Source organism: Leptonotus elevatus, chromosome 10 (assembly GCF_054856555.1).
Source record: "Leptonotus elevatus isolate MCC_2025b chromosome 10, RoL_Lele_1.0, whole genome shotgun sequence".
In the NCBI taxonomy this organism is placed as follows: Eukaryota; Metazoa; Chordata; class Actinopteri; order Syngnathiformes; family Syngnathidae; genus Leptonotus; species Leptonotus elevatus.
This window is the reverse complement of record NC_141248.1, coordinates 16,440,488-16,455,568: the sequence shown is the minus strand read 5'-3', so window position 1 is coordinate 16,455,568 and position 15,081 is coordinate 16,440,488. Positions and strand designations below refer to the sequence as shown.

General features: G+C 38.2%; 1 protein-coding gene across 1 annotated transcript in view; it reads left to right on the top strand.

Moving 5' to 3' along the window:
• Positions 1-15,081, top strand: part of tex264b (testis expressed 264, ER-phagy receptor b) — a 30,461-nt gene that overhangs the window by 8,518 nt on the left and 6,862 nt on the right. The window contains exon 3 of the mRNA XM_086087054.1: positions 14,655-14,820. Within this exon, the coding sequence (XP_085943180.1) occupies positions 14,655-14,820 (166 nt within the window). The remainder of the gene's footprint in view (positions 1-14,654; positions 14,821-15,081) is intronic.

Sequence of the window (15,081 nt, the reverse complement as noted above, 5' to 3'; positions counted from 1 at the left end):
TTATTTGTAGCCAAACTTGAGGTGAAGTGCAATGTGTATTTATTGAATGGGTGTTATAGGTATTAATCAAAAACATACAATGAATCACAGGCTCATTTTAGCGGTGGAGACAAAAGAAATGAAATGTGTGCGAGTGTATGAGACAAAATGAATCATTGCTGAGGGTGAGGTCAAACAGAGGCAATTAAGTGCTCAGTATATAACATCGTGAATGGCTGCAGGCACGCCAGTTCCCGTTTATATTTGTATTTTTTTAATATAAAAGTTTGTGTATTTTAATATTATTTTACAGTTTTTACAGCATCCTCAGGAGGTGTGAAGCCATTATTTAGGTAGCACAGGAAAATGATTTATCGTACCGCACACGCGGAGTCAACTGGAGGGCAAAAGAGAGGAAAGAAAGTGAACGTTGTTTTTATCACCCTATGATGAAGGGCTTTACTAGGTGCTGCTTGAGGGATCCCGTGTAAATGAGTCATTGGGATGTGCTGACTTGTGTGGCGAATGTGGAGATTGTTTAATTATGCAGTGCGCTCAAAACAGGTGGCAGCACCACAGGTTGTCTTCAGTAGCACCGCTTCTGTCGGAGGAATGTTGGCTTCGGTCCTGTCTGGCTGCCTCCGCCATCTGTTTGGACGCCGTGCAAGGCTGGCTGCCCTCCAGCGGCACTTAGTCTGTCTTAAGAGGTCAACGTACACAGCCGATGATCTAACTGGCCATCGGTCTTCTTTTTCTTCACCTAATTACATCACAATTTTATCGTTGCTTCCCCTCATGTCGCTCAGCTGTCTGTTTTAGTGCATTTTATCCAGCTGTGCCCCTGTTATTTTGGGTGATTTATTCACTGGCTTTAGTTGCTTATTACTCCGTTCAGTAGTGGACTATCGGAACTCAAACATAATCTGCGGTTTGCTTTCATTATTTATAATTTTTTTTAAAGGGGAAATCAACCTTAAACTTTCCTTGACATTGACAATAATGTTATATGTGAACCATTTTTATCCTTTTCAGGGGACGGCAATTTTGCCACCTGCTGTCCACTGATGATGACATCACAGTTGCTCAGGGCTCAGGCAACGTCCAATCACAGCTCACCTGTTTTCTGAAGCTGAGCTGTGATTGGTTGTTACCTGAGACATGAGCCACAATGATGCCATTTTCACTCGACAAGAAGTGGCAAAATGGCCGCCTTTTGATATTGATAAAAACTGCTGGATTTTACTGCTTAACTCATATTCCACTAACACAATATTAACCAGAATATTGTGTTTAGACAAGTGGGTCTGCGTAGAATATATTGAGGGGTTGGCTTCCCCTTTAACTCATTTCCCATATAAGAAATTATGGCCTTCACAGATAATGTTTGAACTAAGTAACATTTTAGTAATTTAACTTTCAAGTGTAAAACAATTGCACCCACTTCGTGCTTTCAGTGCAAGTTCTGTTCTAATTAGTATTTTGTCCTTTTGCTTATCGTCACTGATACCCTTGTGAAAAGGGCAGGCGCACCAAAAGCCAAACAACCACAAAAAAAAAAGAAAAAGAGGAGGTAATGGAGATCAGCTGATGCCAGGACACTTTGTCTTGTCCTGTGCTATCTCGTTCCATTTGCTCTCGGATTGTGGATTCTTTTTAAAACTTTGAGGCAATGTGCTAAGGAATGGGCGAAACCCAAGATCAATTAATTTATCACTCCCTACAAAGTCAAACTCGAGGCCGGCGACTTCATTCTATGCAGCCTGCAAATGGGCCTGTTGTGCCAAATGCAAAAGATGTGTAATTAAAAAAACAAAAAACATCCCATCATGAGCTAAACAAGGTTTACAAGGTAAACATACCGTTAAGGTAGTCACTTTGTTTCATTCAGTAAATTCTGGTTTCTGCATCTGCGTCTTTTTATTTCAATTCATCGGTCAGCTATGACTAGGAAATACATGATGTATACCATCATCCGGGCTCAAGCATGTGCCCGGATGATGTTACAATGTTAAAAGGATTTGCAACACTTTCTTCTTTAACTGTACTGCACATTTGCAGTCTCCGGTGGAACAGCATTGAGGTGTCTTGTTATTAAAATCCAGCTCAGTGTTCGCAGCTTGAAGTTCGCCAGGGACATAATAATGAGCTCTCAAACCTCACTGAACATTTTTTTTTGAAACGGCACAAGTCAATTTTGTAAGGGGGAGTACGCATTGAAATTCAGATTGCAAAACCTAATACTTCATTCCGTTGCATCACCCAGAATGCACCTTGACACTGCTCTCACACACCCAGCAAGTATTTTGAGGCGTTGTCGGTAATTTGAAATAAGGTAGATTTGGAATGTAATTATTTCCTCACACATACAGTATTCCTAGATGTCACTTTAAGGAATTAATAACATCACATTCGTATAAAAAAAAAAAACATTCAAAAGTCTGTTTAAACACCTAAATTGTGTTATGCCAGTGTTTACCAAAATTGCAAATTTGCTCTCTCCCACTTTTTGACATTTTTGCATTGAGTGACGAAATACCACGCTTGACCAGTGTTCCTAAGGATTTCCAGTTGTTGGCAATATCACTGTTTTGCCATATTTGTCATTTTCTATGCCAGTTTATATGATGTATTCCTGCCTTAAAATTGTGGGGTTTAGTCCTCTTTACAAGAGTTTGAGCATGACTGGTTAACTCTTAAGACAGCCACAACCGCAGTTTAAAAAAATTGGTGCAACCATAATATCAATCTCTGAAAGATAGCCCCCCCCCCCCCCCCCTAATTGAGTGGTACATGTTATAGGTCACACAAATTATATTCTAAAAAACCGCTACGTAGACTTTTCATGTTCTTTGTAGCCTATTGCCATTCCAAAAACCAAACTTTCATGCTCTGCAGTCTTCTCCCAAAGCTACAAGTTTTCCTTTGAACTATATTGAATCACACTGTCCGTTCTGAGCTGGTTTCTCTTGAATAAAGCATGCAGTTGATGTCTGACACATTGAATATCCCCAAATGGTGAGACCTTTTCAAAGCAGCTCATCAGCATTTAGCAGGATCTGGCTTGCCATGGCAGGATGATTTCTCGCCGTCAGACACTTTGTTTTGCCGCCCCGTGGTCAGGTCTGATATTTGCCTAGTCAGACCATCGATCAGCCCCAGAGTCTTTCTTCTGTGCCTTAGCCCTCAAGTGGCGAGCTTCATCACAGATGCGGCAGTGTCTTGAGATTTGATTGGTGCGCAGTGGCCGGGGCCTTCAGACCTGTAGTGAGGACTGGAATGGGAAGATAATATTGCTGACATTCACAGAGATCTAAAGGTTCGAGAAAGGCAGACTATGGAACATTTGTTTGCTTGAGGGCACTAAAGTTGATTGCCAGCACTGAGCCTCTGTGCTGAATATAAAGCAAGTTTACCTTTGTTCCTCAGTAATGTCCTTATTTTTAGCAACCGACACACATGGCAACATGCGCAGGAAGCATCACAAAGTGCTGCCTCTTGAAATTTTGTCACTATGGCGGACCAGAGCGGTGAAAACCAGAGCGCATCTGCTTGTCCTCGGGGCTTCTGAAACATGCAGACGTTTGGCTATGATGTCAATTCAGAAAGGTCAGAGAAGGTCACGGGGTTTTGCACGCTGGACAAGGACGTGGGGGCATGCTGGTAGATGTCATGTCCCCGCAAACGCGAGCATATTTATTCAACTTATTTTAATATAGCGGTAATGAAATTTCAAACCACAAAACCAAGTTAGCATTCACTCTTTTATGGAGAATGTTTCATCACGAGCCTACGAGCGAACACTTCCCACTGGAGACTCTACGGCGTTTGCTCGTTCAAACATGACTTTCATCTCCAGGCGTCTACAGTTGGTGTTAAATGTCACATCTGCATTTGATTGATCCGATTCAAACTTTTCCCCGTCGCTATGAATCAACATCATGCTGCACGGGTGTGATTGTAATTCAAGAGGGTTAGTTATTTTTAGATGTGGGACAAATTGTTCAGCGTCGCCGGCGATCTAATCAATCAAGTTAAATGTGTGCTAAAAGCACTTTTAAAAGCTTTAAAGCTGCCTCTATTGATGCGTGTTGATTGGTTTGTTCTGTATGTTGTAGATTTTGAAAGGTCCGTAATACTCACTGACTTATTGATCCAGTTTCTGGTGTTTGAATTCAATTGAAGGAGCTCATGGACTTCACATGATGGTAGATTTTTGCCCAATCAATGTACATTGTTTTCTTAGATGCTATTTCCGTGACGTCGGCTTAAATATTTCAACCATTCAGTGTTTTTGTTGAAGTGAATTTGAGAGCATCTTCAGAAAGGATTTTCCAACAATCCATCCAATTTCTAGACTTTTGACATATGGCAAGAGGCAGGGTACACTCTTGATTGGTCTTTGGCCAATCACATGGCACATAGACAACCATTCACACTCACATACCATGTTGAGTCTTCAATAAACCAAATCTGGATGTTATTAGCATGTGGGAGGAAGCCTACACACAATAAGAAAACCAGCACAAGCAAGGCAAACTCCACACATGACGGCTAGAGCTTGGATTCAAACCCACAACCTCAGAACTGCAGGCAGACATACTAACCACTACTTCCACCTTGCTGCCCCCAATGGATTTTGTGAATAGCAATCCAAGAGGCCATTTTAAACTGTTCGCGTATAAATGCGACAGGAATTGAGGTCCTGTTAACCAAGGTGAAGGGGGGTTGTGGGACTTCAGCGGGGGGTACTAAAGAAAATTGTGTAGATAAAAAAGAGGCTTAGGAATTAACTGCTTTATTCAGGTCACTGACTTTTCATATTGTCATGGCTGATCACGTCAATGAAGTGAAAATCGCCGCTTGAGTGACACCGGGATTGGCGGTGAGTTCTGTCATTCATTATGTGTTCAGCGTCTTTGAATTGACCTTTTCACCTTTTATATGAAATATAGAGCACGGGATTCATAGATAGTTTCGTCATTTGCTCTTGGACGGGAAACTACAGTATGTGTCTGTCTATTCTGTATTTTTATTTCTGTGAGCACACAAATGTATTGTAGTATACTGCATGTAGTTTAAAGTTTGCCTCCCCATAATCGTAATGATTACCATCATTAACTCGTGCTCTGTATCCGATGAGGTCAAATGTCACTCTGCTTTGTAGTCCATGAGTGTGCCCAGGAGTGGGAATAATGGTTTTGCTCTGCCATTTAATTCACATTAAACATTTTGGTTCAAATTCAAATGTAATGGTGTTTTGTTGTGTATTCCAAGGAGAACTAAATGGTTTAGTTTCTCTTTTTTCTTTCTTTCTTTTTTCTTCTTGTAAATCTGATCATACACATTGAACAAATACAAATGTGAATGGCCCATCGCTCATGTCAGTCAGGGCTTAATTGATACAATTGTCTATGTCTTCTTAAGAATCTATCATGATTAACTCATTCGCTGCCAGTGACGGCTATAGATGTCAAAAATTCATTTGAACTATTTCTAGTAGTTTTGACAAGAGTATCAAAACCTAGGGAAAAAAATATTGTACATTTAGACCAGATACAAAATTTGTGATTAATTGTGAGTTAACTATTGAAGTCATGTGATTAATTACAATTAACAAAATGTAATCGCCTGACGCCCTTATTTTTTAATCTTTTCTTTTAGATGATTAAAAATTTGGTTGTCAGGCGATTAAAAGTTTTTATTGTAATTAATCGCATGACTTCAATAGTTAACTCGCGATTAATCACAAATTTGATATATTTTCTAAATGTACAAAAAAAATATTTTTTCCTAGGTTTTCATACTCTTGTTAACAAAAGTGGAAAAAAAATGTAACTAATAGAAATAGTTCAAATGAATTTTTGACGTCTAAAGCCGTCAATGGCAGTGAATGAGTTAAGATTCAGGGGGAAGAAGTCTATATCTTGAATCCTGATTGATTCAAAAAAAATTTTGATTTTGTTTTCCTTGTGAATAACCAATGTGGCACTGCAGTGGAAACAAAGTATCTATAATTTGTTCTGTCAGCAAGCCTCCTATGAAGCAGTAGTCTTCCTTCCTTAATGCCGGCCTTCTCTGGAGAAAATGGCCTTTGTTGGCTAAGGTTGTTGTTTGCATATAATTATTATTTGTTGACAGTTTTTCTCCATAAAAACAACCTTTGTGTCATCTATGATGACTCATTCTCTCTACAGCACAGAGGATGCAAAATGCCCCCTGGAATCTGGAAGACATTCTGAACTTATCTTCTGTGCTTCGTAGTTAAATTGTTTTGTTGAGTTTCCCCTTAGGACAGCTTCTCGCATACAATTCTCACTATTGTGCTATTGTGCTTGTAGTTGAAATTATTTAGAATAAGCTTTCCTTTTTTTATTACTACTATATTTCTTAACATCATATTATAAGGATAACCTCATAATCAATTTCTCATCATTAAAATATTAAAAGATCTGTGTATTAACATCTTTGCAAATGTGTATACCTACAGTAATTGTAAAGTTAAATGTCAAATAATTACTGAAACAAAACATTTTTATCAGTGTCACACTTTTATTCTGCGTTTTACATAAACCAGCAAATCCATGTAGAAGATGAAGTCAACAAAAGTTGACTTATTTAACACAGTGGCCTCCACTTTTTCACAACAATATGCATTTGAACTCTTCTTAACACATTCTAGCGCTTTACTGGAAAACATCACTAAATGTCATCAGGCATTAGAGTGTATGAATAACTCATTCACTGCCATTGACGGCTATAAACGTCAAAAATTAATTTGAACTATTTCTATTAGTTTAGCTTTTTTCCCACTTTTGTTAACAAGAGTATGAAAACCTGGAATTTTTTTAATTGTACATTTAGAACAGATATAAAATTTGTGATTAATCGTGAGTCATGCAATTAATTACGATAAAAAAATTGAATCGTCTGATGCCCCGAATTTTTAATAATCTTTAAAAAAATATGTTTTATTCATTTACTGCCATTGACGGCTATAAACGTCAAAAATTCATTTGACCTATTTTTATTAGTTCAACATTTTTTCCCACTTTAGTCAACAAGAGTATGACAACCTAGAATTTTTTATTTTACATTTAGAACAGACATAAAATTTGTGATTAATCGTGAGTTAACTAGTGACGTCATGCGATTAATTACGATTAAAAAATGTAATCACATGTCACCCCTAATTTTTTTATAATCTTTTTTTTTTAATGAATTTATGGCAGTGAATGAAATAATGTGAGGTCTTTTGCTATTGCGTTAGCATTGCTGTTTTGTTTTTTTCTCCAGGGTGGGAGCCTGGAATGGATTAATAGGATTTGCATGAATTTCAATGGGGAAAGATGATTGTAATAGTGCTTGTTATTCATACACCGGATGATGACCATCCATGTCATGTTAACTCCAAGCTATATGACAACTCCCTTATTTTAGTGTACTACCTGGATTATACATTTACTTGGCTTTCCAGGAAAATAAGTAATCTGTCAAGCCATAATGTACGGTATAGGCTAAGTGTATAGGCATGTTTTACCAAGGGAGATCAGAATTATCTTGTTTTAGAGCTCTAAAAATACACTGCAGTGTTTCATTTATTTATCTAAGGGAGCGTGACGCACTCACCGTAGGGTCCCATGCAGATGTAGTCCCCCGGGCTAGGGACCCGGAAAAGAGAAAACACTTGCACATCCCCTCCCTCTTGGTGACCGTCAGGTCAGCAGGTCCCTCAGGATCTGCTGCAGATCAGCTTGCCCAATAAGCAGCAGTTAACCAGTGGAGTGTTGGTCTTTGGTAGGACAGTAAAAGAAGGCAATTACAAAAATGTGGTTCTTTAGCACTGTGCGGAATTTGTTTAATGATAAAGATGCTTATTTACTGTGCGTTGGTAGATAGTTGGTGAGAACAATGATACACTTTCACAAATCAGAAATGGATATTTTCTAAAGTGCCTCATTTATAGACATTTGAAGTCATTCCGCAGGCCTACGCGATTTCCCATATGCATTCCCTTAATCGAGCTATAGTTTAACACTTTCATTGTACAGAAAATGACAGTACTGTCTCTGAGTTGTGGTGTATACTGTGAAGAAATGACCTTCCCATGACCCTGATAGTCTTTACTGTCTTTAAGTGCTTGCACTCGGTCCAGCGGTCCTGATTCTGCAATCTATGGAGAAAATACCACAAAAATCAATAGCACACTATTCGCAATCCCCTGCCCAATTATACAAGCATACCGTGCAGTGTGTAGCAGGGATTCCAATGCAGGTCTTATTATTTGGCCTTTGGCCCAAGCCTCCTGCTGGGAAGTAGCATAGGTCTTAGGTGACTCTTCACAGATGATGATTGTAAGCAATCAATGTTGCTCTTCCTATATTCACACAGTTGATTTTGCAGGCCCAACAAAAAGTTCTGAATGCTGTATTTTTAGCTCAGGCTTTGACAGGCAGTGGATATAAAATGTTTAAATGCTTCTTTTTGTTGTTGTGATGGCCGATTATCGGCGCAGATATTGGGCATTTTAACAAATATTGTTATCCGCCTTTTGTCACAAATATTAAATTCTCAGGAAACTATTTAAACTTAAATAAAATTTTTCAGTTAGCTTTATAAGAGATGCTGCTGACCCTGGGCACCTTCTGAACCTGTTTCTTTTGTTTGACATTAAAACAAAGAAATGTGAAAGTTTAAGGTTTCACTTCTTTTTTTTTTTATTTAGGAAAAAACAGAGCTACGGTATTTACTTGTGTCCATTAAATTTTTTAAGTCGTACTGTGATAACCTTGGGAGCTCCCCGAACATTTTTATTTTTTATTAAAAAAAAATATTAATATTCTACATTTTGATAAGCATTAATGCTTTAAGACATTGCAACAAAGTCAAGATTGACATTTTTTTTTTGACACCAATAACCCCCCCACCCCCTTTATTTTTTATTTTTTTACTGAAAATGTATATGGCATCAAATATCGGTTATCGGTCTCTTTGACTCCTAATAATCTGCATCGTATTGGCCCTGAAAAAAATGTTGGTCTTTCTCTAATACAAAATGAGACCAAGGTAAATCATTTCAAAGCTTTTCCCACCATTGATGTGCTTTATTAGGTGGACAGCGCAATTGGGAAAACAATCTCTTCATTGTGGATGTAGGCTAAATAAAAACGACTGAAATAATGTGGTTGCACAATTATGCACACCCTCTTATAACTCGGATGTAGCCCTGGTGATCACTTGTGCAATCACATTATTTGGTCATCTAGACCCCCCCTCCCCCAAAATATGTGTACAGGTTATAGGCAACAGTAATGGGCGAAAATTTTTTAAAGGTTTATCTCAGTGTCATTTAATTTTTCTTTTATATCATTAAAAACCTAGCATTTGAATAGGGGTGTGTATACTTTTTATATCCACTGCCATAAAAAAAAATCCTCCCAAAAGATTTGATCTAACAACCAACAATTTCCTGCGTAGTCGGAGCTTGATATTCCATTTTTTCATTGATCACCGCTGTGTTCCAAAAATGATTCAAAACGCATGAAAGACGACGTTGAACTGGGCGACACGTTCTGTCAGGACAACAAACAAGGGTACTCCAATTTTATTTTTGCTTCATCCCACCAAAACCTTTGTGCTGCTATTAATATCCTCCTGCTCATATTAATCAGCTGCTGAAAATAGTCAAGAGCAATCTTGAACAACTATCTTAAGCCATTTTGAATACAAATCAGTGCAAAGCTGTTATGTTTTTGTTTTTGTTTTTGCAGGAACCCCATCAAATTGATCAGAAATGCATGAATACAAAACAAATCTGCAACTAATCAGTGTATGCAATGAAAGCAGTGGGCACACTTAAATTATGCATGCAGCCTAAACGAGGCACTGACTGCAGTTCTTCAATTATAGCTAGCAGTCTATTACTGGACGTAAAGCTCTTGCATTTATTGTGTATTTTGATTACCCTTGTACAGATGACATACTGTACTGGATTTTGTAATTATCACATCGTATCCACTGAAATGCTACGCTACTTCAGTACGCGACGAAAGTAGCAAAACAAATCTAAAGGATCACGATTGAAAAGTGGTAATACTTGATCTTTGTATTTACAGTGCTATATTTATTCCTTTTCATATTCTTTGGACTGCTTGCTGGGGATTCATTCTGGGGATTTTATAACATTTATGAAGGTTTGAACATTGAGAATGTTTAGATGAGAGAAATGTGAGAAAATGTAAATGCTTCAATGAGAAACGTGTATAAACTGTGTGGTGAAGGGGTTTTAGAGTCTTAAAACATTTATAATAAATGCCGTGTTTCCTACAGATTTGAAATATACATGGTGGGGTGGGGGGGGGGGGGCCTCAGTCCTGTTACTTGCATCTCCTCTAACCTCATGATCCACAAGTGAGTGACGGCAATCTAATGTTCTATGCGGTATATCTGTTTGTGACACGTGTTTTTTTCCCCCCATATATTTTTATTCAATTTTCTTGAAAACTTCTTGGGTGGTGGCCAGTTTACTTGGGTGGCCCGCCCAAGTATTAACATGGTGTGGGAAACACTGAAATGTAAAACATCAAGCTGACTACTTCACGGATTTCATTTATTGCGGGTATTTTTTTGGAACCTAAACCCAGTGGAAAACGAGGGAACACTGTACCACTTTTACCTCCATGTTGCAATAGTTTTCATTTGTTTTATGGAAATCATGTCTCCTCATTTCCATCACTGGTGCACTTCTGTAGCAGTATTACAAAATGGGAAGGAAAAAAAAAAAGCACTACACACTGTCTGGAATGAATCCTTTTCAAATGCTCACTTAGTTGAAATGAATGCTCAAGGTTTTTGTGCAACTTTGGAATTTATTTGATCAATTGTACAACTTTTTAAGGTCTGCCATTGTTACTGGCCATTTCTTCCTATTTTGCTTACTTGTCAAGCCATCAGTTTTACTCTAACAAAAGTTTTTATAGTTCTATTATATATCTAGTTTTGAATAAGAAACTGTTATCTGCTAATGCATTTCCTTCCTGCTCTTTTTTTTTTTTTTACCACAAATGTATTTTAAGATGGGATTCATTTTAAGTACATTCTAACGAAGATAGAAGCTGAACTGTGGCTGGAGTACATGAAACAACTCGACATTATGGGTAACTTTACAAAGCAGACGCACTTGGCTTTGATCAGGATCTCAATGCATGCATGTATAGATCTATCTTTATTTGAAACATTTATTGCAAAGGGCTCACCAAGCTCACATCCTGAAAGTTTAAAAGTAAAAATGATTGACGCATTTGCAGAGGACAAAGAGGTTGACGTTGGTGAAGATTTAAGTCTTCGCAGTCTTCTCTTAAATACTGCTACTTGTCAGTTCGTTTGAACTCAGAAGCGCCACTTCCATTTGTGTTGCGTCAAATTCTCTGACCTTCCATTATTTAGAACAAAAGAAATAACGAATGAAAATGGACCAGCTGCATTACCGGCCCAGCTCCCCTTAATGCATTCTTTTATTTCAGATTTGACAATTTCTGATGGCTTGTGTCTCAGGCATCGCGCCCGCATGCACATCAGTATGCATAATGCAACACATGTTCGAAGCATGACGTGGATACATAAGATTTGGGGGGGGGGGGGGGGGGGGGTTGATAATGGACGTTAAAATGGATGTTGCTGCGTATAGCAGAGCGAGGTACGTCACTGCTGAGACAGATGATGGGGAAGAGTTTAAAAAGAAGTCTTCTGTGAGAATATACTGTATACGTGCGTGTGTGAGTCCGACAAGTTCTGTTCTTCAATAACCTTCCTGTCCTCCACTATTCAAAATGGACTATCAGCAGGGCCTGCAGGAATACTTTTTCTCTCAGGATCTGTCAAGAAGCTATAGAACAATCTTGATGGTTGAAAGTCTTGGAAAGGCATGAGAAATTATTGATGGTTCCAAACCCTTATGCTAAGGTATTGATGATGGCAGCGAAACTCACCTTTGGAAAAAGGTGCACAACATTTCAACCATAGAGGCTGTCGATTCTCATTTAGTACGACTCAGAATCTATTTTAAATATCCCCAAATCGATTTTATTTAAATTATTTTATACTGTCTTGCCCTTGTTTTGTATGTGCCTTTATTGGGAGCGCTGTTCATGTTGTACACGATTTGGCCACTTAGGGGCAGTGTGGTTCCACTTGTTCTGATAAACTGTTAAGTTGTAGCCACATTCGAGAGTAGAAGGAAAAAGTCACGAACAAGTTATTCCAATAAAAGTAGTTTTTTTGCAGCGTGGGAAGAGCGTATGCCGATGATTAATGTTAACATGCTTCTCTGTATACATTCCTGAAGCGTTTTGTATAAATAGCCATTCTTTTGAGTGATAAATGTGCCACGAGTAGCGTGCTAATTAGCATTAGCGAGTCAGACTGGAATATATTATGACGAATCTATGCACCGCTATAGATTGAAGCAGAAATCATTGTCAATCAAATCATTTTTAATAAAAAAATCATTCTAAATGGAAAATCGATTCTGAATCGAATCACAGACCAAAAAATCGGAATCGAATCGTGAGACAGTCAAAGGTTCCCACGCCTACTACTCTCATGCTTTTTCCTGTCATCAAATCAAATTAAATATGGTGGAACCAGACATCAAATGTTATGCTGGTTGAACAAGACATTTTTGGGGGGGAGAAAATCCAGAACTGCAATTTCAGTGAGGCTCCATTTGTTAAAAAAAATTAAAAAAAGGGGATGACCAAAGAAAAAGAAACTGAACCTAACACTACATATGAAAGTGTTAAACTTGCAATGTCTCAGTTCTGACTGCTGAGTTCAATACGGTGAAGACACTGATGTCAAAAGTAAAATGAAGTTACTTGTCATCAGAACTTGTTCTAAATTTCTTGCAAAAATCAATGCCATTCAGTGTTCTCAAAAATATACAATCTGGATCAGGGGTCATCAAGGGGTCACCAGGTGACCTTCAATGACCATATGAGTATCCTGCGGACTTGTTCTAAAAAAAAAAAAAAAACTGTGTTGGGGCATTGTGACTTCCTAGGAACAAGTAATCACTTGCAGGGATTTTTATAGACATAAAGTTGATTGTTTATAATTATTGTAAGAAATCATTAACATGAACAATGTTGACACACAGATAATTAAGTGTAATTTGAGCAAAATATGTTATATTAAAAAGTGTGTGTCAAACTGTTTGCCCTTCATATTAATTTCAGTTTCACAAATATAGTACTTCCATTCTAATTTTATTGCATATTATTATCATACTAAATCAATGAATTTTCACTAGTCTGCTGTAAAGTTGACCAATGATGAATAAAAACGGAATTTTGTAGATTTATACTATCAAATTATTTGCAAAACAAAATGATTCGATGGTTAGTTCGGTTTATCAATAAATGTTAATAATAAAAACAAAAAAGTCTGATTTCCAACCACATTTTCATTCGAGCATGTTGACCTTCAAATGTTCTTTCAGATGGAATTGATTACACTGGCTTTTTGCACTGGAGCTGCACCCTGTTAGATGTTTGTCTCATGCCAAAAGTGTGGAAGTAACCGGCATCTGCAGCACAAGAGCGGAATAACAAAAAACGCAGCGTATGAAAGGTTAATGAGCAGTGAGAAGTGATGTGGTGTTCGTTATGTGAGCCTCTCTCTGCTTGATTGACGCGAATGGTAAAGATGGGGAATGGCAGTTTTGATGTTAGCGATTGAGATTGCCATAAAAGACAACAGACTTGTTATATCATCGACAAGTCTGCTCTTGGGTACATGCAAGTACACACACTCGCACAATAGGTGTTATAGGAATTTATTTTAATACCTTCGGAGTTGGATTAACAGTTTTGTATGCTCACACTTCAGTGGCATCTGCTAGTTCGTGAATCTTAGAAAGCAGAATCAAAACTTTGTCACCCTAATTAGCATGCTGGCTAGATTTTTTTTTTTCTCGAGGGCTCAATGTGACTAATTATAAAATGTTTACCGAAGTGTTACAAAAATAATTTCATTTCAACCGTATGATGTTGATGTTGAAAAATGACAATCACACTGTATTGGGATGGTAAATAGCACTCCGAGAGCAGGCGTTTGAGCAAAGCCAGACTATTCGGAAGGCTGGAATGAAACTCGGCATCAACAAAAGATTGATTCATTGGCTGCGTAGATAAAAAATGTTTTACTTGCATTCGACCCTGCGGCTAATACAAAGGTGCGGCTTATCCATCAGATCACAATGGGGCGCAATATAAAGGAAGCGCAAGAGCGTCAGGCAGAGCGAAACAAACCAAGTGAGCCCAAATACAGTCAGAGAGACAGAACGAGAGCGAGACAATTTGCAGCCTCATTATGGAAAAGAAAGTAGCGGGAACCTGGTGCGGTTACAGTCGGGTGCGGTTTATATGTGTAACAAACTTGAATATTCGCCAAATTTAGCTAGCGCGGCTTATAGTCGGGTGCGCCTTGTAGTCCAGAAATGACTGTAATATATGATGACCATAAAGCTTCTCAAACTGAAAAGAAAGAGAAGTGCTGTCTTTTGACTAACGAGAAATCCTACATTAGGTTGCACTTCAAATAATAATAATATAGCGACTAAAAAAACAAAAAAAAATAAACAAAAAAGACAAAGTGACTTTACTGTAATGTTGTTACAGGATAGGAAGCTGTGTGCACACCCGTTCCTAGAGATCTACAGTGACCGTCTGATCCACTTCATGGCTCCGTTGGCTCGACAGGGAGACTTCTACGTTCCAGAAGTCCGTCTAGCAGAAAGAAGGCTTTCAGAACAAGAAGAATTGGACTCGGACTCGGAAATTTCAGGTATTTTCAATCCAATGTTGGACAGAATTGCAACTACCGCTAGAACAAATGCAACATTACTCAGTGTAATATACCCTGGCTTATCCTAGTGGTCAGTAAAAATGATAAATTATAAAACCAACATGACATTCAGCTGTGGTAGATGATCGTTGGGTTTTTGTTTATGACTAGCACACAGCAGTGTGTGTAATTTACACTTTTTTAGGTGCTAATGAAAAGACCAGACACAACAGCCTCCGGTGAATGTGTCCTGCCACTCAC